Consider the following 21,378-nt stretch of genomic DNA (forward strand, 5'->3'; position numbering starts at 1 on the left):
TTTCATGCAGATATTTTTATGTATAGTTTCACAAAACTGAAGTCAAACCATTCTGTTTTTGCTTCAAATTTAGAAATTATACAATGTAATTTAGATTAAAAACTGCTCATGTTGCATGTATGCAGCATCTTTGTTTGGATCATGATTAAAATGCAGTGGTTGCCTCTAATTTTACATGGAAAGAGCACAGACAAAGCCTTAGTTTGTTTATATGAAGAGATTTATTTTATTTGTGTTACTTATTTATTTGATTTGGGGCTTGTTTTAAATTTTAAATTTAGTTTTGTTATTTACATTTACATTAAATTTAAATTTTGTTATTTAGCAGACACTTTTATCCAAAGCGACTTACAAATGAGGACAATAAAAGCAATCAAAACCAACAAAAGAGCAATAATATGCAAGTGCTATATTAGTATATTATTATAGCGTTATATTTCAATTTCACAAAGAAACGTACAGTATTTTGTCTAAGCAATAATAAAAGGACACAATTTATAATTTGTCGTGATAAATTATATAAAAAATCGTGAATCGAATCGTGAGTTGAGTGAATCGTTACATCCCTAAAATGCATACAATGTAAATATCTATTATAGACATAATCAAATATTTGTATCTACAGATATACAATTTATATCCCTATTATAGAACCTTCTTGGCTTTCAGTAAATATTGTGAAAAAATTGTATATTACAGCACTTTTGTGTTTATGTCTCATTTGCGACTATTAAATTATCAATCAATCAACATCAATCCATGAAAATTGCTCTAGATTTTGATATATGCCATTGAAATGCTGTTAGCATGTGGTTCGTGTTTACCTCAGTGATGGACTGCTCCGGCTGTTCTTCAGCCCCATGTTGTTGCGAAGTGCACTCTGGTTCTTGAGGGCCTCGTCCCAGACTCCCATCCCTCCTCCAGAAGGGCTGCCACCTCCACCCACCTTTCCATCCAAAGATCCAGCTGCTCCCCATAACGAAGAGGCATCACCCCACTGCAGAGCAAGACATTTATAATGTATTAAATAATTTGATTTTCAGGACTGCACACCAGTGCTGTTTGTATGTGTGTGTGTCTTACCCTCTGCTGCTGCTGGACTCTGTGCTGTTGTTTGTGCATTCTTTCAGCCTCCTGCTGGATGTCCAGGAGGTTGAGGGGCTTGGTCTGCTTTCCCAGCCCAGGGATGGGTCCTCCGCTCCAGCTCGACCCGGAGCCTGAGGAACCCTGACGTGGAGTCTGCTGGAGCAACTTCATCAGCAAATCCTGCTGCTGGGGAAAAAAAAAAAAACAAGATATGAGAAAAGAGATGGAGTGTAAGAGAGAAAAAACAACTGCATTTATTTGTGTATGTGTGTGATTTATTCCTATGCTGGCAAAGGTGAATTTTTCAGCAGATTATTAGCATCAAATTCATAAAAAAAAAAGGTAAAAAAAGAGAATTTTAACACCAGGCTCTTATACCTGTTTGCGCCTGTAAATCTCCTCCTCCTCTCTCCTTTTCTGCTCTTCTCGCCTTTTTTCATCCCTCCGTTTTCTTTCCTCGTCCTCACGCTTGGCCCTGAGTTCAGCTTCTCTTCTCTCATGTAGCTGAAACACAATACAATGCAATGCAATAGCCGCTTTTCCAATGTCGAGCCAGTGTGAGCCAGTGCTTTAAACGGGCCGGGCAGGGCTAATAGCCTCGGACCTGTAGCACCAAGGCCAAAATCACGCTGCGTTTCCACCGTCGGGTCAAAGCTCCGCTGCGCTTCACTAAAACACGCCCTTTACACGCCTCTCAGGAACAACGTCACGACGCAACCCCATCATTTCACCAACAAAGAGAAGTTATCAGAAAACGAATAAGAAATAAGTCACTGGAACTAGTGCGATCACAAAACGAACATGATAAAAGCAGCCGTTTGTTTGCATGCTTTGTTAAAGATTTAAATCCAAAAGCATCGATGTTTTACAATAATAAGTGATACATTGATAATAATTAATTCATTTTCAGGATTGAAAATTAGTCACATAGAAATAAAGCGGTATGAACATAGCCTACCTACTTATTCAGTCAAGTCTGTTTCTGTTTATTTGTAGTCACAGTATATAGCCTACATCACATTTAGAAAGAATGATCATTTCTATTTTTTTTATAAAATACTCCCGAACAAAAAACATTATTCTATTTTTATGACATAGCCTAGGCTACGCGGAGCTAAAATCTCCAGCCGAGACTTATGACAGATAAAATATGTTACTAAATAAATACACGATTGTGATAGAGAATAAGAAACTGATGTCTGATTTCTTCAAGTGGTCGTATTTACCATGTTTACTATGGTAACGTTAATGGCTAGCGTGCATAGTCTTTTGCATCACTTATAAATATTTCTGCCTTGTATGGTGATCATAATCCACATCGGATCAAGTTATTTCAAACACTCGCTGCTGTCTGAAAGTTAGTTTTTAACTAAAATTATTTTAAAAGCCTTTATTGCTGGTGTTATCTGTTAACTTTATGAAATGATTCGCGGCGCTGACTCCAGACGCTGAGAAACTCCGCCTTTGTTCATAACCACTCCTCTAGCACCAGTTGGCCCGCTCTGGCCCAAGGTTTTCGTCGGGCCAAAAAAACCTGGGCCTTTGGCCCCGAGGAAGCACCGACGAGGCACGATCAAGCCCCGGAAGTGAAAGTGGAAACGCGACTGGCCCTGGCACGCGCTAGCACGTCCGCTTTTGGCCCAACAGTGGAAACGCGGCTAATGAGAACAGGAGTCTGAGTCCAGTGCATTTCCTCAGGTCACCAGCAGAGGCCATCAGAGGCAACTCTCACCTTCTGAAGCTGTTCTAGAATTGGACCCTGAGTTGAAGAATTCATTAAGTCCCATAGACTGGCCTCACCGCCTGCTCAAGGAAAAGAGGGAGAAACTTCATTTATTTTCAGATGTGAGTGTGAGGAAAAAACAGTTATTCTTTAAGTGTTATTTTGGGTGTACCTGCTGGCTGTGAGGCTGAGGTATGCATGTCCCACATGGACCCTGTATCTGGCACTGACATCGACCTGTTTAACGAAGGCATCATACCCTGCTCTCCACACCTACATGGAAAAAAAACCCTCAGAAGTTTGTAACAGTATTAAATACACAAAACATACTCAGTGACACTGCAAAACGAACTCACCTGTTGATGAGCTGGAACAGCTGCTGTTGCTGGAGTTGCTGGTAAAGAGCCGTGGCAGCAGCTAATTCCTGCTGTTTCTTCAGCCGCTCCTGATCCATATTACCCTGAAAGACACAGAGAAGTCAGTCACACATTAACCCATGACAGAAAGATCAGATACATGCATTAATTCGAGAGAGAGAGAGAGACTAAGAGACATGCATGAGCACATTTGCAAACACAGAGTATCCACGTTTAAGGAAATTATATTTCAGACAACAAGACTTTAAAGCAAGTTGTAAAAACACCAATATAACTAAACAAATTAAAGATCATATTTATTATATTACTCATATTTAGTGATTCAATACTGATGTTTTAACACCACATAAAAAAAAATCCTGATTTTTTTTTCATAATGATCTCTATTCTAGGGTGGTTTAAAATAGTTTTTTTTTTTTAGCTTAATGGTATTTACTTTAAAAATCAGTATGATAAATGCCATGTTTTACGAAATGCTAAAAAATCAAGAATGATATTTGTTCATTCTCTTTAACCTTTATTTAATTAACTGAAGTACAAAGAAAAAATTTCCGATGTTTTCACTGGCAAACTTAATTTTATTTTGTAAATGTAAACAAATTTTGATTTTGATGGCTGCAACACACTCCTAAAAGTTGGGACAGAGGCATGTTTAACACTGTGTCACATCAACTTTCCTTTTAATTACAATGTTTAATTGTTTGGGAATTGATGATACTAATTTTGCAAGCAAAATTTTTGTCCAGTCTCACTTGATACTAAACTTCAGATGCTCAGCAGTCTGTGATCGTCAGTCTGATTCTCCTTTTCATGACTGGTCATACATTTCCAGACAGATCTGGACTGCAGGCTCCATTCTTGCACATTCACTCTGTGTCTACAAAACCACGCTGTTGTAGCACATGCAGAATGAGACCTGGCATTGTCTTGATCTAATAACCATGGACTTCCCATGAAAGACGTCAGCTTGATGGCAGTATATATGTCTGCACAATTCCAATATATGCTTCCATGTCAATGGTACCTTCGCACATTTGCCAGTGACCCATGCTGTTTGCTCTGCTGCACCCCCATACCATGACAGATGTTTGCTTTTGCATCTGTCACTGATGAAAGTCTGGATGGTCCCTTTGGTCTTTGGGACTGAGAACTCGATGTCCATTTTTCCCAGAAGCAAGTTGAAACGTGGACTCATCTGACCACAGCACACATTTCCAGTGTCTTTTTGACTATCTGAGATGAGCTCTGGCCCAGAGAAGTCCGCGGCATCACTGCATAGAACTGATGTATAGCTTTCTCCTAGAGTAACAGAGATTCAAGTTGCATTTATTGATCCAGCGGCAGACTGTGTTAAGTGACAGCGGTTTTCCGAAGTACTCCTGAGCCCATGTGGCTATATTTAACACTGCAGCATGACGGGCATGCCATCTGAGGGCTCAAAGGTCATGCACATTCAACTGAGGTTTCCTGCCTTGCCCTACACAGACTGAGATTTCTCTGGATTCCCTGAATCTTTTCACAATATTACGTATGGTAGTTGGTGAAAGACCTAAATTCTTTGGGATTTTGCATTGAGAAATGCAATTTTTGATTTGTTTGACACTTCTCATGAAATTTGGCACAAAGTGATGTGCCATGATCCAGCTTTGCATGCAAAGACTGAGATGCTCCTTTTATACCCAAACATGACACCCTCACCTATTACCAATTCACCTACTTATTGTAAACGGTTTCAAAAGAGTTTAATTTGGATATTCTATAACCTTTTGACTTTTATTTTGCCTCTGTCCCAACTTTTTTGGAGTGTGTTGCAGCCATCAAAGTAAAAATTTGTTTATATTTACAAAATACATTCAAGTTAGTCAGTGAAAACTTTGGAATTTTTTTCTTTGTGCTTTTGTCAATTAAATTAAAATTCTTGATTTTATTGCATTTTACAAAACGTCCCAACTTTTCTGGAATTGGGTTGTCATTTTATTTTAACAGATAAATGGTAACATGGCTGTCCTAATTTCTTTGATTTCAAACGTTAAACCATAGCTTTTATTTTAGTAAAAGTATAATAAAAGCATTTCAGTAAACAAATTTAGGACCTACACAAACACTAAAGAATTTTTTGTTTTGCTAATTACAAAATGTTTATAGTTTTACATTTTGAAAAGTGAGATTTGAATACTATAATACTTTAAGCCACCCTGCACGCATTCCAAGTGAACGCATATGCAAATTTAGACAAACACGCATAGATACACAGACACAAATTTACAAACAAGCTTATTCCCATTTGAATTAAAATAAAAAGTAATGGACAAGAAAAACTCCCCAGAATGCAAATAACCCCATGGAAAATAATGCCCAAACATTCACTCTTCCACCCTGAGACTCACGATTGCCCCCTGGGGTGGGTGAGGGCGAAGGTGGGCTTGATTCCTCACCAGGAGGGGCGGAGGGGAGGGGCCAGGGGCGAAAGGCACACGCCCCCACATCTTAATGACTTCCCCCAGTGGCTGAAATCCCTCATCACAACCACGTTTAACAAGCAGGTTCATCGCGAAATACCCCGCCTGAAACCATTCACACATCTCCACTGTATTGAAAGGACCTGAGAGAGACAGAACAGACAAAAGACAAGAAAAAGAGACGGTATTAATGGACTATACTCAAAACACTGCTCTATATGCATGAGTTGACCTCCTATGAGAGAATGCATGCGTACCCTGAATCTCTCCTTGCGGGTCTTTGTAAAACCATTTCATGGCAGAGTCATGAGAGAGAGGAAGAGCAGAGGCTGTGTTTCTGCTATCCTGAAGAGTCTGGGTGAAACACTCTTCCTCTAGAGATGTGTCCTGGAGCGCTGCCACCATCTTCTCTGCCTCCTACACACATAAATCACCATCAAAAACTCTTTTCCGCTAAAATAATTAAAGTGCGCTATAAACAATGTAATTTATCCAAAGAGGAAACATTCTACACTTTTTATAGCATTTATTTTATTAACTATAACTGTAACATTTATAATGTTAATCTACGTTTCTAGCACAAAAATATGCATTATAAATAATTATAATAAAAAAGTATAAATAATAATTGTCAATTTTGTTTTAATTTAGTCTTGAGAATTTTGTTTCTGAAACAAAAACATTATGAATAAATTATTATAATACGACATATAAAAGTAGTCAGTTTAGATTTAGTCATAATTTAGTCTATTTATAATGTTAGTCCAGGTTTCTAGCACAAAAAAATATTATAAATAAATCATAATAAATTATAAACTATAATTTAGTCAATTTAGTCATCATTTTGCCTAGTGTTTATGTTAACCCAGGTTTTTAGTAAAAAAAATAATTGACTATAAATAAATTATAATAAAAAATATAAATAGTTTAATTTTACAGGATCATTTTCCTACCCTCTCTCTAAGAATTAAGCAGATGGTTTTTACTATTGTACATTTAAGACCTCTGTATGTAAATAACCTTGCTGTGATTGGCTAACCCTCACAAATGTGAAATGGTTAAAGGGGTCACATGATGCGATTTCAAGTTTTCCTTTCTCTTTGGAGTGTTACAAGCTGTTTGTGAATAGATAAGATCCCTAAAGTTGCAAAGACTAAAGTCTCAAACCCAAAGAGATATTCTTTATAAAAGTTAAGACTCGTCCACGCCCATAACGTGTTTCGTTGTGAAAGCGAAACTACTTTGTTTGGCCTTCCAAAAGAGGACACAACTAGAAATCAGTGGTTAAGTTGTATTTACAACACTGTTCCAGAACAGTTCAACCCAAATATTCAGATGTGTGCAGTGCATTTTACGGAGGACTGTTTCCTGAACCTGGGAAAGTAGCCTACAATGCCGTCTACACACAAAGGCTGTTTCTATAAAGTGGGGCAGTTCAAACTTTGCAAGGACAGTCTGGTGCTTCTGACTAACAGCCTGCAAGTACGTTTTCATATTAAAAGAATTTGCCACTGACGATTCAAACGAGAGTTTTGAGCAGTGTAGAGTAGCGCTTGTTGTTTGTCGTTTCTCCGATCACAGTATGGTTTTATGTTTACACGGCGCGATATGCAACGCAAAGCGTAAAAATACAGTACAAGTCATTATAATCAGTAATTATGTCCCCACTGGATGCAACAAATGCCTCGTTTATAATGGGGTTTTAATGTTTTTGTCCGGTCTCTCCGGCCGGGACAAGGTATCACAGTATGGCAAGGGGCGTAACATTTCCATCACACGCTTGAGGTGTTCGGCCAATCACAACACACTGGATAGCTGGCCAATCAGAGCACACCTCGCTTTTCAGACCGATGAGCTTTGTAAAAATCGACGCGTTTCAGAAGCATAGGCGGGGCATAGAGGAGCAACAATAATGTACAGTATGTGGAAAAGAATGTGTTTTTTGAACCTTAAACCGCATAAACACATTGCATTACACCAAATACACAAAATAATGTCATATGTCATATGACCCTTTTAACAATAACCTCAACAAGTCGGTGAATACTGAGCATTTAATAATATAATCAATTCAATCAATGTTAATATTAATATACAGGTGATATTCAGTGAAATATTATATTATCTGTTACTCTCAGAACTCGTTTTTTGTGGTACCTGTTGCAGGTGCTTCATGCCCTCATCATCCTCAATATCACCCCCCGGTGGTGGGAGGTCAGTAGCAGCAGAGGACAAAGAGGGAGGCGATGAAGGCAGACTGGAGGAGGCACTGGGGCTCAAATCTAACATGGCCTCTGATAACACTACAAAAAAAAAGACAATACACAATTGAAGCATCATCCATCTATACAGCTATAGGAAAAAAAAATAATGCAATTTTTTCTTTTTACCTTCACTTGGTAGTTTGTTGGGAATGGAGGGAGCAGGCTGAGACTCCTCCAGGCCAGAGGGGGCAGCAGAGGGCACAGCCTCAGCGACAGGAGTAGGAAGAGTTGGAGGGAGCGGAGGAGAAGGGGGAGGAGAAACCGGTTTCACTTCAGTTTCAGACACTGCAGCAGAGTCAGTGACATCTGTAGAAAGAGAAGAGAGAGAGTGATGAAATCAATGGAACACAGATATCCTTAAAAATACATTTATTTAAAATCATATTTCAATTAAATGCACGATTTCTGAAAAACTCAAGACAACTTCACAGCAATGTTTAAAATGTATTTGTGTACAAAAAAAGTATTCAGCCTGTTCCTCACATTAAGCAATCATATACATTTTCGCAAGAACTGTGATTTAAGAATCTATTTTTTTCAAGTTTTGTTCCCACCTTTCTCACTTTTTTCAGCACCAGAGCCGTTTTTCTTCTCTTGATAAGCACCGTCCTCTTCCTCATCCTCCAAACTCTGGAACTCAAACTCCTCTTCTGGAATGGGGTCTGTCGGGCCCTTCTAAGATAATAGAAGAGGGGAAAAAATGTAAAGAAAAGAAAACCATAGATAAGAAGTCATTAAGAGACTAGATCTTATGGTCTCACCTTAATAGACATAAACGCTCCAGAAGAATCAAAGGTTCCCATTTCTCCATCTTCCTCATCTGTGCACCACTCTGGCAGACCATCTCTCTCATCCTCTGCTCCTTCGCTGCCTGCTCTCCTTCTGCCTCCCTCATTCCCTCCATCCCGGAAGTCGAAGTCAAACTTCCTGCGGCGAACTTCACCTGGACCAGAGTGTTCCCGCCAACCAGCTGGGCGAGGACCACCATCTAGGAAGAAGCAACACAAGTTTATACCCTACCATTCAAAGTTTTTGAACCCAAGTTCAAAAGAACAGCATTTAATCAAAATAAAACTCTTTTCTATCATTATAAATGTCTTTTCTGTCACTTGATGAATTTATTGCATTCTTGATGAATAAAAAAAAAAATTATATATATATATATATAAAGAAGATATAGATAAAGTAGAATTAAAATAGAATAGAATATATATACACACACTTTTAGTGTAATTAAACAAACCTCAAGCTCCATTTACTCATGGTACACCTCAAGTAATCCACTAAAAAGTGTTCAGCCAAAACAGACTTTTGTTTACATTTAATACTAACTAGTGGTGTAATAAAATGAAATTAAATAAAAATTTTCATATTTGGCTGAACTATTCCTTTTAAATGCCAAGTGTAAGCGTGTACTGTGCTACCATCTCTTCGTGAACCGGTGAGTCTCCAGCTGCTACCAGTCTCTCCTGTGTCCTCCTCCTCCTCCTGTTCCTCTCTCAGCATGCGCCAGTTGTCACTATCAGAGCGCATTAACTCCTTTCTGCCACCCGGACCCCCCTCCTCGAAACCAAGGCGCACACCTTCTCTCCGCGGAGGTTTCTCAAAACGTCTCTCACTTCTACAGAATGAAAAGAGACAGAGGCTTATTAAGATGCTTTTGATTTGCCTCAACAGCTATCTAAATCTAGATTGTATGCTGATGAGAGGATTTTTATATTTATTGCGGCAATCATAATAGGATAATATCATACCACAAAAAATAAAATTAAAACAATTGCTTTTTTAAAATTACTTAAAATAAACAACTAGAGGGAACGTAAATACACAATTTACACTAAAGTAAAATAAAATAAAACAATTTATAATACCTGTCATCCCAGCTCTGACTGCGATGGATCTCTCGAACACCACGACCAAAACCGCCCTCTCCTTCCTCACTGCTTCTTTGGTAGAATCCGATCTCTCCTCCTCTTCCTCGACCTAAACACACAGCGTGACATAAACTTCAGCATCTCCGCCATTACATTAATAATTTACACGCATGTACACAAATAGACCAACTTGCCTCGACCGCCTCTCACGCTGCCTCTACCTCGGTTCACTCCAGCCGGGACGGCCCCACCCCCCTTACCCATAAGCCTCAGCACAGCCACACTGTTGACAGACATGGAGAAGTTCCTCTGCAAAGAGAGAAAACACATGAGGAATGAAACCACGACTACACCAAAAACCGCAAAATCTAAATCCGATAAAATCATTGAAGTGCCGAAGGAGTCTTTTGTATAAGAGAGTGAAAAATGTGCTCGCCCCACCTCAGTTTACTTTCACAGGATAGTGTGTGATGCATGTCTAATCAGCCACAAGCTCAAAATGCCAGACGTGTAAATGTGCGCCTCTCACCTGCTCCTCTTCAGTGAGAGGCAACAGTGCCAGTGGCTGTTGAGGCTCATCCTGCAGAATAGCAGCAAACTCCTTATCCTGCATTTCTTCAGGGACCTGAAAACACACACAAGACTATGACTCACTCTACTGTGGCAAATGAGGGACTCAAAATATCAGGAAATGTACATCCGGAAAGAGAAACATTTTAAATATACAAAAAGTCTGGACTGTGCTGATCTGAGTCAGGTTTAACCCATCAACATTCTTCTCAAATATTTTGTACAGCACATTTTGGGTAAATTCAAAAGGCATTTTTGCACCCTTATAAGGGCACAGCATCAAAGAGATTGCTACACAAATTGAGCAACTGAATCCCTTCACCAATGTCCCTTCCTTTCGTTTCAAAGGAAATATTACAATATAAAAGAACTGTTTTCTATTTGAACACATTTTAAAATTTAATTTATTCAATCTTATGATGGTAAAGCTGAATTTTCAGCAGCCATTACTCCAGTCTCCAGTGACATGATCCTTCAGAAATCACTCTAATATGCTGCTCAAGAAACATTTTTATTATTACCAACAGCTGTGCGGCTTAATATTTTTGTGAAAACAGTTATATATTTTTAAAGGATTCTTTGATGAATAGAAAGTTCAAACGGACAGCATTTATTTCAAATATTTTTTGTAACCAAAAAACATACTGCCCCCAAACTTTTTAACAGTAGCGTACATAATGCTCACTTTGAAGTGGATATCGCCCTTTGGGTTTGTTGTTGTTTCTGCCCTATAAGGAACTGTGACTATTCAAGGGTTAAGTTTGCGCAATGCTGATGTGGCTTCCTACAACAGACGCTAACTGGCCAACCTTTAGACATAATCAAATCAACTTGCCAAAATAGAGAAAAATCTAAACATTTCAGGTTCCCTTTTCAAAGCGGTTTTAGATTTGTATTTTTCCACAATATCAGTCCTATGCGGGGACTCTGAGTGCTTGGATTTCCTGAAAACACTTTTCAAACACACTAAAAGTGTAATTACAACAAATATCCATGCTTGATTAGTGCATACTGAATATTTCTTCTGCAATAAAAAAACATGGTAAATCATTATCTTAAGGCAAAGTTTCTACAGTCTACTTTTGCTGCAACAGAGCTCTGGCGCAGCTGTTGCCCATGGAAACCTTTATGACTTGTGTCAGTACTGGTAAGAAATTTTTTGCATTTTAAAGTCGACCAGTGGAAACATGTACTAGACACACATTGTGTGTTAAATCTCAGGCCATGTGAACGCCACAAAAGACGTACATTTAGGGACCTGCAAAAGGTCCCTCAGCAATCACTGTGCACATAAAACACTTATAGAGTGACATTTACAAACACAATGTTTGTATTCTACTAACATCACAGAAAGATGAACTGTCTGAGTATCTAATAACATATAAAGCAAATTAAATTTACAAAATTAAAGAGATCAACTCAAAACCTAATGTCACTCAAAATACTCATGTTCTTTGGAATTAACAAAAAAAAATGTTTTTCATTTTTTAGCTAAATGTCCAGGCTGCCCTTTTCCATTTAATGGATGTGAACAGAGATTAGGGTCTGTAGAGTGCCAAAAAAAGCAACAAAACACCAAGTTATCATAAAAGTAGGCCATCAATTTTTGTGAGTTACATTTGAAGCTTTGTATCAAAAACAGACCTTAAAATCTTTAAGTCATTAAAGACAGAAACAACTTTACTTCTATACTTGTATCGTTACCATTTCCACTGTTTGGAAAAATGCACAAAGACAAATGATAAATCAGTATGGCGTTCCACAGAACAAAAACTTGTTTTGAGCAACATAAGGGTTATATAGGCTTTTTAAAAAAAACTGACTGACCAATAGAGGTTTTCCCAATGGCTGATGTAGATACCAATATCTAAGGGCAACCGACAGCCAATGTATAACATAATTTACCACCAGCAATTGAGATGAAGAGAAATTCTTCTAATAAAAACTTGATTTATAGGAATTATTTAATTATTATCTAACACAGCTGTCAGCAGATCGAAATCGCCCAAGCAGACATGAACAACTGATGCCAATATTCTGAAAATGCCCAATTACTGGCAGATCACCTGGCTAAAAAAAAAAAAACGTTTTGTGCGTGTCTAAACAATAAACAATCCCTCTAATGTCAAGAGGTAAAGATGTAGGTACAATCATTGCAAACTGAATGCTGGGATATCACCTAGACTTAAAAATAGGCCAACACAACCCAGGATTGTTTTAGGCATTTTCCCACCTTGTGGTCCTGGACATAAAGTGCTAGCATCTCCTCCCGGCCATAACGGTATTCGGCCAACTTGTACTTTGGCATAGCAGGAGAGGCAGGAGGGGAAGACACACTGCCTCCACTGGAAAGTGCACGGAGCCTGAGGGAGAGATAAAAATCTGATCAAAAGAGATTCAGCAGCAACAATGTGGAAGCTTCATTGAGAAATGCTCCAATCCTGTCTACCATCCAAAGATGGCCCTGTCAATGTCTACACTACATCCTGCTTTATTTAGGATCTCTCACTCCCCTTTTTCAAGGAAATGATGCTGAAGCTTGTACTGAGGCTTGGGCAGGGGAAACACCCATAAAAAAACTAGAAGTTATGCCCAATATATCCATATCAAACAATTCACAACTACACTACCTTTCGAAAAAATTGGGACAGTAAAATAAAAAAAGATGCATTAAATTGATCAAAAGTAACAGCAAAGACCTTTAGAATGTTACAAACTATTTCAGATAACTTTTGAACTTAAATATGTAGCAGCACACCTGTTTTCAAAAAAAATGAAGAACAGCAGCACATCAGCATATAATGTAATGCCATCACAGGAATAAATTACATTTTAAAATACATTCAAATAGAAAACAGATCTTTAAATGTTTTTTAAATAGAACAATTCATTCAAAAACAAATCTTACCGACCCCAAAGTTTTGAACAGCAGTGTAATACTTACATAATATTTAATTTTAGACAAACAGGAAAATCAAGGAGCTGGAGTTGCTGTGTCAGATACTGTATATAAGAACTGTGCTTACAGTGTAAATAGCTCTGCTGATTAAAATGGAAGCAATCTGGTTTTGTTGTGTGTCAGAATCGCCAGAGTTTTTGTTGTTCTGACAACATTACTTGGATCTCGCCCCCAGCATTTGATGTTAGCAGTTCCTGATTCGAGTCCAGCAGCTTTTAAGGGCCAGTGCAAAGTTGTTTTTCCTGACTGAAACCACTTTTCAGCAGTGGAAACATGTGAAACGGCACAGGCTGAGGCACCTTGTTGGTGGAAAGGGGTTTCAGAGCTGTGGGTGGCTTTGTAAACTTTACATAAATACAACCCCGCTGAGATAAGCTGATGAAGAAGGCTTTGAGGAAGCATACCACCCCTGCATTGTACATGTCAAAGCCAGGAATTCACTTTTGTTGGCCGAGGATCAACTATGCACAGAAGAGCCTCAGTTCAGCACAGGACCATGCCTAACGGTTTAAATTCTGCATAATCATTTAGTATGTGCCAAGAGGAGATACAGGGAGAGAAGGGGGTTGGAAAGAAGGGAATGACAAGAGAGAAAACCTTGCAAAAACATGGGGAAAGTAAAGAGCAGTGCTGAGGAAAATACTTTAAACTGAGTAGCTCATAGCATGGTAAGATACAGTTTTGAAGCTCATTGCATTGAAGTGATTTAGGAAGGAAATATATTTTCAAAAATATAACAATAAATGATATACATTCAAACTGCTTTGGAATATGTGACAAAAGGCTATTCTGAATTTTTTTTTTGTCACATTGTATTGAATGTGCATCTTTCTCGATGTATATTTTCAGTGCCATGCAAAAGTCCACATTGAAAAACTGGGATTCAATATCTAATTTAAACCTTAATACAAGATTTTAGGATTTTGTAAGAAATATAAGGATGTACAATGGCCAGATGTTCTTGCTTTCACTGAACACAAGATGCACTGTACATGCAGCATTCATTTACATAAATTAAAATACAACAAAAATAACATTAAACAGTGTGGAAAACAGTGATGAACAGCAGTGATTAACCAAATCTTCAAAAAAACATAACTAGTTCAGGTTTTCTGGTACAGCATAGACTACCGTTAAAAGGTTTGGGTTCGGTAAGAATTTTTTTTTAATGTTTGAGGAAACTGTCATACTTTTTTTTTTTTTCAAAATTCTTTGAAAAGGTTAAAGAACAGCATTTATTTGAAATACAAAACTTTTTTTACATTATAAATGTTAAAACTTCCGCTTCTGATCAATTTAATGCATCCTTGCTGAATAAAAGTATTTCTTTAAAAAAAAAAAAAAAAAAAACCAATCCGTGATCAGCAGAGTTTACACGTCACATTTTGGTAACGGTACGGTTCACTTGGAACCCCAACCGAGGTGGTACTAAAAAAAAGTACCAGGTACTGTACCCAGTGGAAAACCCCCCAAAAGTGAACCGTACCGAGCCGTACCATGCAGTGGAAAAGCGCCATATGAGAGTGCTTGATTATCGCCTCAGAGCTGCACATGCAATACAACATGGCACAAAATAACAACATAGCCTTTTGTCACTAAGCCTAAAGTAGCTTATTACCAGAAAAGGTAGTGAGATAATAACATTAGTGCTTGCATTTCATTTCTCCAACAGTGATAAAAAATGGACTAAAGAAAATCACTCAAAAGACAGCAGTGAAAAAGAAATGTACAAGAAAATCAGAAGAAAGAACAGAAAGGGAGATCTGGCAACAAGTGAAGGAGACACAGAAACAGAAAAAAAAGGATTTTACCATTCTGGGCCAAAGTTAAGTGTTTCAGCAGTCATATTCTTCCTTCCTTCTCAGAGGTGAAAGTCTACAAACAAAAATACCTGAATATGAGTATGCAACGCTCTGAAATATGCTTACTTCTGTTCACTAGTACACACAGATTCTTTTATTACACTGCAGTGTAATGCACACACGATTGACAGACATATTAATATACGCAAACACAGCCATTCATATGTTATTCTTACCCTGTCCAGGGGAGTGGCGCAGGCAAGACTAGGCTGGACCAGGTCTGGGTGAGAGGGCTGAAAGGTGTGTGTGTGTGTGTGTGTGTGTATGCTTCAAAGTAGCCAACTTAAGAGAGAGTAGGGTTATAGCTGCCTTATTCAGGGTGTGTGTGCAGGAGCGCAGAAATACAAAAGGTCAGACACGGTAAGAGCTCTCTTGTTCACAGCCGATGAAAACAAACAAATAAAAACAAACAAAAATAAATCAAGCCCGCCTAAAATGAGTAATACCTGTTGGATTGCAAAAACTGCAGAGCTTTGATACTGATGTCTAAAGTCGATCGACTACAAGAAACAAACAAAATAGACGAACAGACCAAAAAAAGAGACTAACTTGTTGATAATACAGCTGCCAGAAGCAGTTATGACCCCAATAACTTCTCTCTTTCTCTATTTGTGTGTGATTTTCGAACTCTTTCTGTTGTACTAGCAATGCTGTGTGGACCAGGTCCCAGCTGGTGTCCCCGTCCTCACGCCGACAATCCCTCTCTCTCCTTTATCTGCAGGAGAAAATAAGAAATGACCACATAAAACTATAAAAATACTGTGGACTAAATGAAACTGAAGCCATTAAAACAGAGAAAAGGGGGCAGTGCACTAGTGTTACTTCAGTATTATATACCCCATTATAGTTTTTATTAAAGGGGTCCCATTATGCTTTTTCACTTTTTCAACTTTAGTTAGACTGTAATGTTGCTGTTTGAGCATAAAAAGATCTGCAAAGTTACAAAGCTCAAAGTCCAATTCAAAAGGAGATATTTTATTTAACAGAAATCACTTTTCAAAAACTACAACGAACGACTCGTTTGGACTACAACGCATAATTTCCGGGATTTGTGATATCACAAATATCGACGAATGGGAAGAGACCTGCTTGAGCTGCACTAGAGAAGGCAGTGTCATTTCCCGACTAGGTGCCGAGTGGTGCTAATCACAACATACACTGGCCCAGCTAACCAATCACAGCACATTTCGTATTTCAGAAGGTGGGCCTTCATTTGATACAGGAACTATTCGAGCAGTTCTCCGTTTGCTCCATTTTTTAAACACCGAACTTCAAACTCGTCTATGCCTCATTGTTCGTTCATTCTTGAAGTAAACTTGTGTCCATTTGGTGATTAAATAATCTGTTTTAGACCGCTGCTCGAGTTGAACGCGACGCGTCCGGAGTGTGTGTGATACCAGTGAGTTCTCCTAGACTCAGCGCTGCACTTTTATTTTGATTAGATAATCATCAAGTGTTCAAGAATAGAAGCAGTTAAAGCGTGAGAGTATACATACAATATCCATATGTATATCATTTTAAGGCTATAGCCTTTGTGTATATATTTAAAGATGTGCATCTTTAAGCATGACAGTTGAAACGAAATGGTAACACTTTAAAATAAGAGTCCATTTGTAGCACTTTGTAAAAGAGCATAATAGGACCCCTTTCATATTCTGAATTAGCTTTTATTTTTATATTTCCAGTTTTCATTATAATTTAATTTATATTTTTAGTCATTTTGTTATGTGCTTTTGTCATATTTACTTTTTTTGTTTAAAAATTACCATTTAGTTTATTTTTTTATTATTATTTTTCAGTTTTAGATTTGTATTTATTTTATTTCCAGTCAGTAATTTTAGTGCTTCAACTTTAAATGAAAATTAGAAATGCTGCCTTGGCAACTAAATAAAATAAGTTTTTCCATCTAATATTTATATTTTATTTATTTTAGCTTTGTTTCAATTAACAAAAATGTCTGAATAGTTTTAGTTCTAGCTTTAGTTAACCTACTGCCCAACATGCTCCTGTAATAGTATCATATCAATTTAAAGACCAAGGGTACATGAAAATAATCTCTCTCCATTTTAAAATATTCTGAAAGATATTTTCTTTAAGAAACAGGACCACAAACAAACCATGCCTTAGGAAACATATAGTAAAATATGTTCATCTGTGGCAAAGTTTACCAGAACACTATATTTTGAAAAGGGCAAGTGTGCGTAACGTACTTTGCAGGTAGACTTCTAAAATCTTTCTAGATTATTGACACTGCACAACTAGAATAGTTATTGCCGAATCAGGACAACATGGAGATGGAAAAGAAACATCCCAGGGGTTTAATCAACAGCACCCACAGATGTCATAGCAACAGAAATATCTAAGCAACAGAACAAACTGTTGAGAATAAACAGTATTGACTGGGGAGTTGGGCTCCTTAACATAAAGTACTATATGAGAATCTATGTCATGTCAAGAAAGACACCTGTAACTTCAACCGCACTTAGAAATACATCAGTATGCCTGAGAGCGCTCATAATTCATCATGGGACTTAAGCATTTGCAATGGCCATCATGTGAACAGCTGCTAAATAACGGCAAACTGCTCAAGTCCGAAGAGACAAGACGGTTCGATTCAAAGAATTGGTTTAAAAAAAAAAAAAACAGTGATTTTACTTTTTTATGTTATCAGGTGGTCCCTGACATTGTTTCATGCACTGAACACACTAATAAAACCACGCAATCACAAATGCATGCTTATGTTATTAATAATGATATTAACATGTAAGATCAACTAATAAGGGTGTTTACTTTCATTTCACGTGCCGTTGTTTAGTTTGTTGCAGTCTTGAAGTCTATAACAACTTAAATACAATTGGCATGTACATTAATACTACATTAACTGACATATCTTGATTTGAAATGCTCATAAATATATTTCCAGTATGTTTTATTTGTAACAATTATGCTATTCAGCTATTAAAGGATTAGTTCACTCCAGAATTAAAACTTTCCTGATGATTTATTCACCCCTATGTCATCCTAGATGTTCATGACTTTCTTTCTTCAGTCGAAAAGAAATTAAGTATTTTGAGGAAAACATTCCAGGATTTTTCTCCATATAGTGGACTTCAATGGGGACTAACAGGTTGAAGGTCAAATTGCAGTTTCAATGCAGCGTCAAAGGGCTCTACACATTCCCAGCTGAGGAATAAGGGTCTTATCTACCGAAACGATCGGTCATTTTCCTAAAGAAAATAAAAATGTATATACTTTTTAAGCACAAATGCTTATCTTGCACTAGCATCTTGCATTAAGTAGTCATGTTGGAGAGGTGACGCGTGACATAGGCGGAAGTACCGACCCAGTGTTTACAAGTGTGGAGAAGGAGGGCCGTTCAAAAGTTGTTGTATGTTGACTGACACAAATGTATGTCTTTGTTTATGTTTATTGTTTAAAATGGTCAGTACATGTGCATATCCTGGATGTTTAAATCTTTTGAAACCTAAAAAATGTCTTCAGCTAGGAAAAAATGTGACCTTTCCAACGTGATTAGGCATCGCAGAGCTAGTAGTGCAAGACAAGCATTTGTGGTTAAAAAGTATATACATTTTTATTTATTTATAAAAAAAAAAATTAAAAAAAGACTGATTGTTTCGCTAGATAAGACCCTTATTCCTCGGCTAGGATCCTGCAGAGCCCTTTGAAGCTGCATTGAAACTGCAATTTGGACCTTCATCCCGTTGGTCCTCATTGAAGTCCATTAAATGGAGAAAAATCCTGGAATGTTTTCCTCAACAACCTCCATTTCTTTCGATTGAATGAGTCAGCGAGCTGATGACTCGACAACCTTTCAGACTGATTCGGTCCGGTTCGTGAGCCAATCCAATTTGTAAATCGGTTCAATCGAATCACTGAAAAGATCCAATTCAAAACGACTCGCTCACGAATGGGACATAGTAGGATAATCTCTGACATAACTACTAACTAACTACTCGCCATTAGGCCATAAATATACGATGTGTCCTCGCGCTCAACGCAAACGTACGTCCAGAAAAAAGGCTATTTTGTAACACATGCAAGATGTCGGTGTTTAGTATTTCTCGCGTGAAATGAAAATGACCACTTAAACAACCTGGTGTCGTTTCACAACTGACTGGAGGAGTTTTGAGGGGCGTCGCGTTCACAAATTAGGGGGAGTGTGCGTGTACTGTACCCCCCCCCACCCCCCCTCCCTCCATGTGCACGCGGCGCCCCTCCAAACTCCACTCCGCTGCTTCCCGTGGCCTTCAACCCACGGCCACAGCTGCCTTACCAAACACAAAAAAGCCTCACAGCTTAAAACAGCACCATTTATTCCCACACACCCAAGCGCTGGCCACTTCATGCTCCTTATGCACTAATATGCATTTGCTGTTCCCCTGCCCTTCCCCTTTCAAGTTTGCATAAAACTTAATGCAACACCCATCTGCCATTAACGCTTCAGACATTCAAGGAGAGAGAGGCACACAGTTGCTGACCGTATTTCTGGAGCTGTTGCGATTTTACTGTCCAGTCGCCCCGTCAAACTCTACGATCTTCACTTTGGATGCATGTGCAGTTTGTGTTCTGTGCTCCTCCTCGAAAATCGTGTTCCGTTTTTACAGTTTTTTGCTCTCTCTCCCTCTCCAATGGTCGTTGCGTGTTGATGTCTAGTACGCTCTTGTTGTTTGTGTTTTAGGGAAGATGGCCGTCCTACTCGGTCATACCACGTGACCAGAGTGTCGCGTCAAGATAGTGACCCCTATTGAAAGATTTGAAAAGACTACTGGAAATGTTTTTGTCCAAAATAAAAGCCACAGTAATTACATTACTAAGATGTGTGGACCGAACAATAATTAAACAAGTAAACAAACACAATTAAGTAAATGCACATACTTACTAATACTGCGTAAATAGGCTACTGCGTAGTGGTAGTAATAACATATTTTTATTAGCAGTTGATTCTTTAACTTCAGACAAAACTCTCTTCACACTCACATTGGTTTAATTAACAATGATCAACAGTGGACACTTCTGTTGTTGTTGTTGTTTACGAAATGTCATGAACATGTCCATCCCATTTTAAATTGTATATTGCTTTTAATATTGTTCTGTGATGGAGAAAAAAAAGAACATTTAGAATAAAATTGCTGACCCCTTTTGTCTGGCTAAGACTGATTTCATAGCAAGAATTTTATGTACCCGAAATACGAACAATTAAATAAGGTTTTCACACTTTTTACACCTTTTCTAACAATTTCTTCACATAGATGTAGGCTATCAGATTTCATATCAAGCTCTACAAAATCTTTTAGTGCAATATTATTAATTGTGATGGAAATCACAAGTTTGGGGCAGTCGGACTTTGTGTAAAAACCATAAATAATTTTCACACAATAAACGTTTGAATGATGTAGACATGTATTTTTCAAGAAAACAATAAAAAAGTAGTCTATAGCCTATGATAAAGAAACGAATAAACGATGAAGGTATCCATTTTAATGTGGTATTCATATGTAATCATCTATAACTAACAAAAGTAAATTCCCTAATTTTTAATCTGTAGGCCTACTCTGACCTTCGATATTTTACATTATATTCATCTTCCTTAGTATGTTTGAATTATTTGACCTAAATGGATGTCATGGCATGTTTCTGTATGGTTAGAAAAAACCGTATGTTCATAATGCTCTCAGATGCCCCTAAAAATCAATTTCAGGCAAATATTGCTGTATAATTTTAACATGAAAAAGTTTTTTTTTTTTTACACTGGAAGTGGAACAGTCCATTTGTTATATCCAGGCATGATATCATACAGTAAGTATTTTTTATAAATTATGAGTTAAGCAAAAAAATGTGGCGTTTATGTTAAGAGTAGCCTACTACATTGATAAATGTACTTATTATAGGTAAATTCAGTAGTCAAATTATTTCTGAATAATAATTATTGTCCACAGAAATGCTGTATTACTCACGGTTCATCCAGAAATCCTATCACACAGAACAGAGGTTGTGTTCTGTTTTGTCTCATCTATAATCTTTCCCGACTATGCCAATAAAAATAATTTGAACTAAAAGCATGTATGCATGTATTTATATATTGCATCATCCCTTAATCAATCAAGTTTATTTTAAAAGTATTTGATAATTTTATAACCAAGAAATGGCTAAAGACACATATCTTCTATCTACACTTGACCCTCT

The 21,378-nt window shown here is 37.6% G+C and overlaps 1 protein-coding gene across 1 annotated transcript in view; it reads right to left on the reverse strand.

The window, feature by feature from the left end:
- LOC107702053 (PERQ amino acid-rich with GYF domain-containing protein 1-like) overlaps positions 1 to 19,915 on the reverse strand; it is a 29,298-nt gene extending 9,383 nt beyond the window's left edge. The window contains exons 1-20 of the mRNA XM_016504236.1: positions 19,674 to 19,915; positions 15,351 to 15,889; positions 15,124 to 15,187; positions 12,587 to 12,716; positions 10,313 to 10,408; positions 9,978 to 10,092; positions 9,781 to 9,892; positions 9,334 to 9,530; positions 8,671 to 8,897; positions 8,464 to 8,584; positions 8,036 to 8,215; positions 7,803 to 7,948; positions 5,903 to 6,062; positions 5,574 to 5,788; positions 3,166 to 3,269; positions 2,982 to 3,082; positions 2,819 to 2,889; positions 1,465 to 1,590; positions 1,084 to 1,272; positions 825 to 997 (exon numbers count right to left, since the gene is read on the reverse strand). Coding sequence (XP_016359722.1) covers positions 825 to 997; positions 1,084 to 1,272; positions 1,465 to 1,590; positions 2,819 to 2,889; positions 2,982 to 3,082; positions 3,166 to 3,269; positions 5,574 to 5,788; positions 5,903 to 6,062; positions 7,803 to 7,948; positions 8,036 to 8,215; positions 8,464 to 8,584; positions 8,671 to 8,897; positions 9,334 to 9,530; positions 9,781 to 9,892; positions 9,978 to 10,092; positions 10,313 to 10,408; positions 12,587 to 12,716; positions 15,124 to 15,158 — 2,498 coding nt within the window. The 5' untranslated portion in view covers positions 15,159 to 15,187; positions 15,351 to 15,889; positions 19,674 to 19,915. The remainder of the gene's footprint in view (positions 1 to 824; positions 998 to 1,083; positions 1,273 to 1,464; positions 1,591 to 2,818; positions 2,890 to 2,981; positions 3,083 to 3,165; positions 3,270 to 5,573; positions 5,789 to 5,902; positions 6,063 to 7,802; positions 7,949 to 8,035; positions 8,216 to 8,463; positions 8,585 to 8,670; positions 8,898 to 9,333; positions 9,531 to 9,780; positions 9,893 to 9,977; positions 10,093 to 10,312; positions 10,409 to 12,586; positions 12,717 to 15,123; positions 15,188 to 15,350; positions 15,890 to 19,673) is intronic.
- Positions 19,916 to 21,378: the final 1,463 nt, after the last annotated feature.

Source organism: Sinocyclocheilus anshuiensis, unplaced genomic scaffold (assembly GCF_001515605.1).
Source record: "Sinocyclocheilus anshuiensis isolate Anshui unplaced genomic scaffold, SAMN03320099.WGS_v1.1 scaffold318, whole genome shotgun sequence".
In the NCBI taxonomy this organism is placed as follows: domain Eukaryota; kingdom Metazoa; phylum Chordata; class Actinopteri; order Cypriniformes; family Cyprinidae; genus Sinocyclocheilus; species Sinocyclocheilus anshuiensis.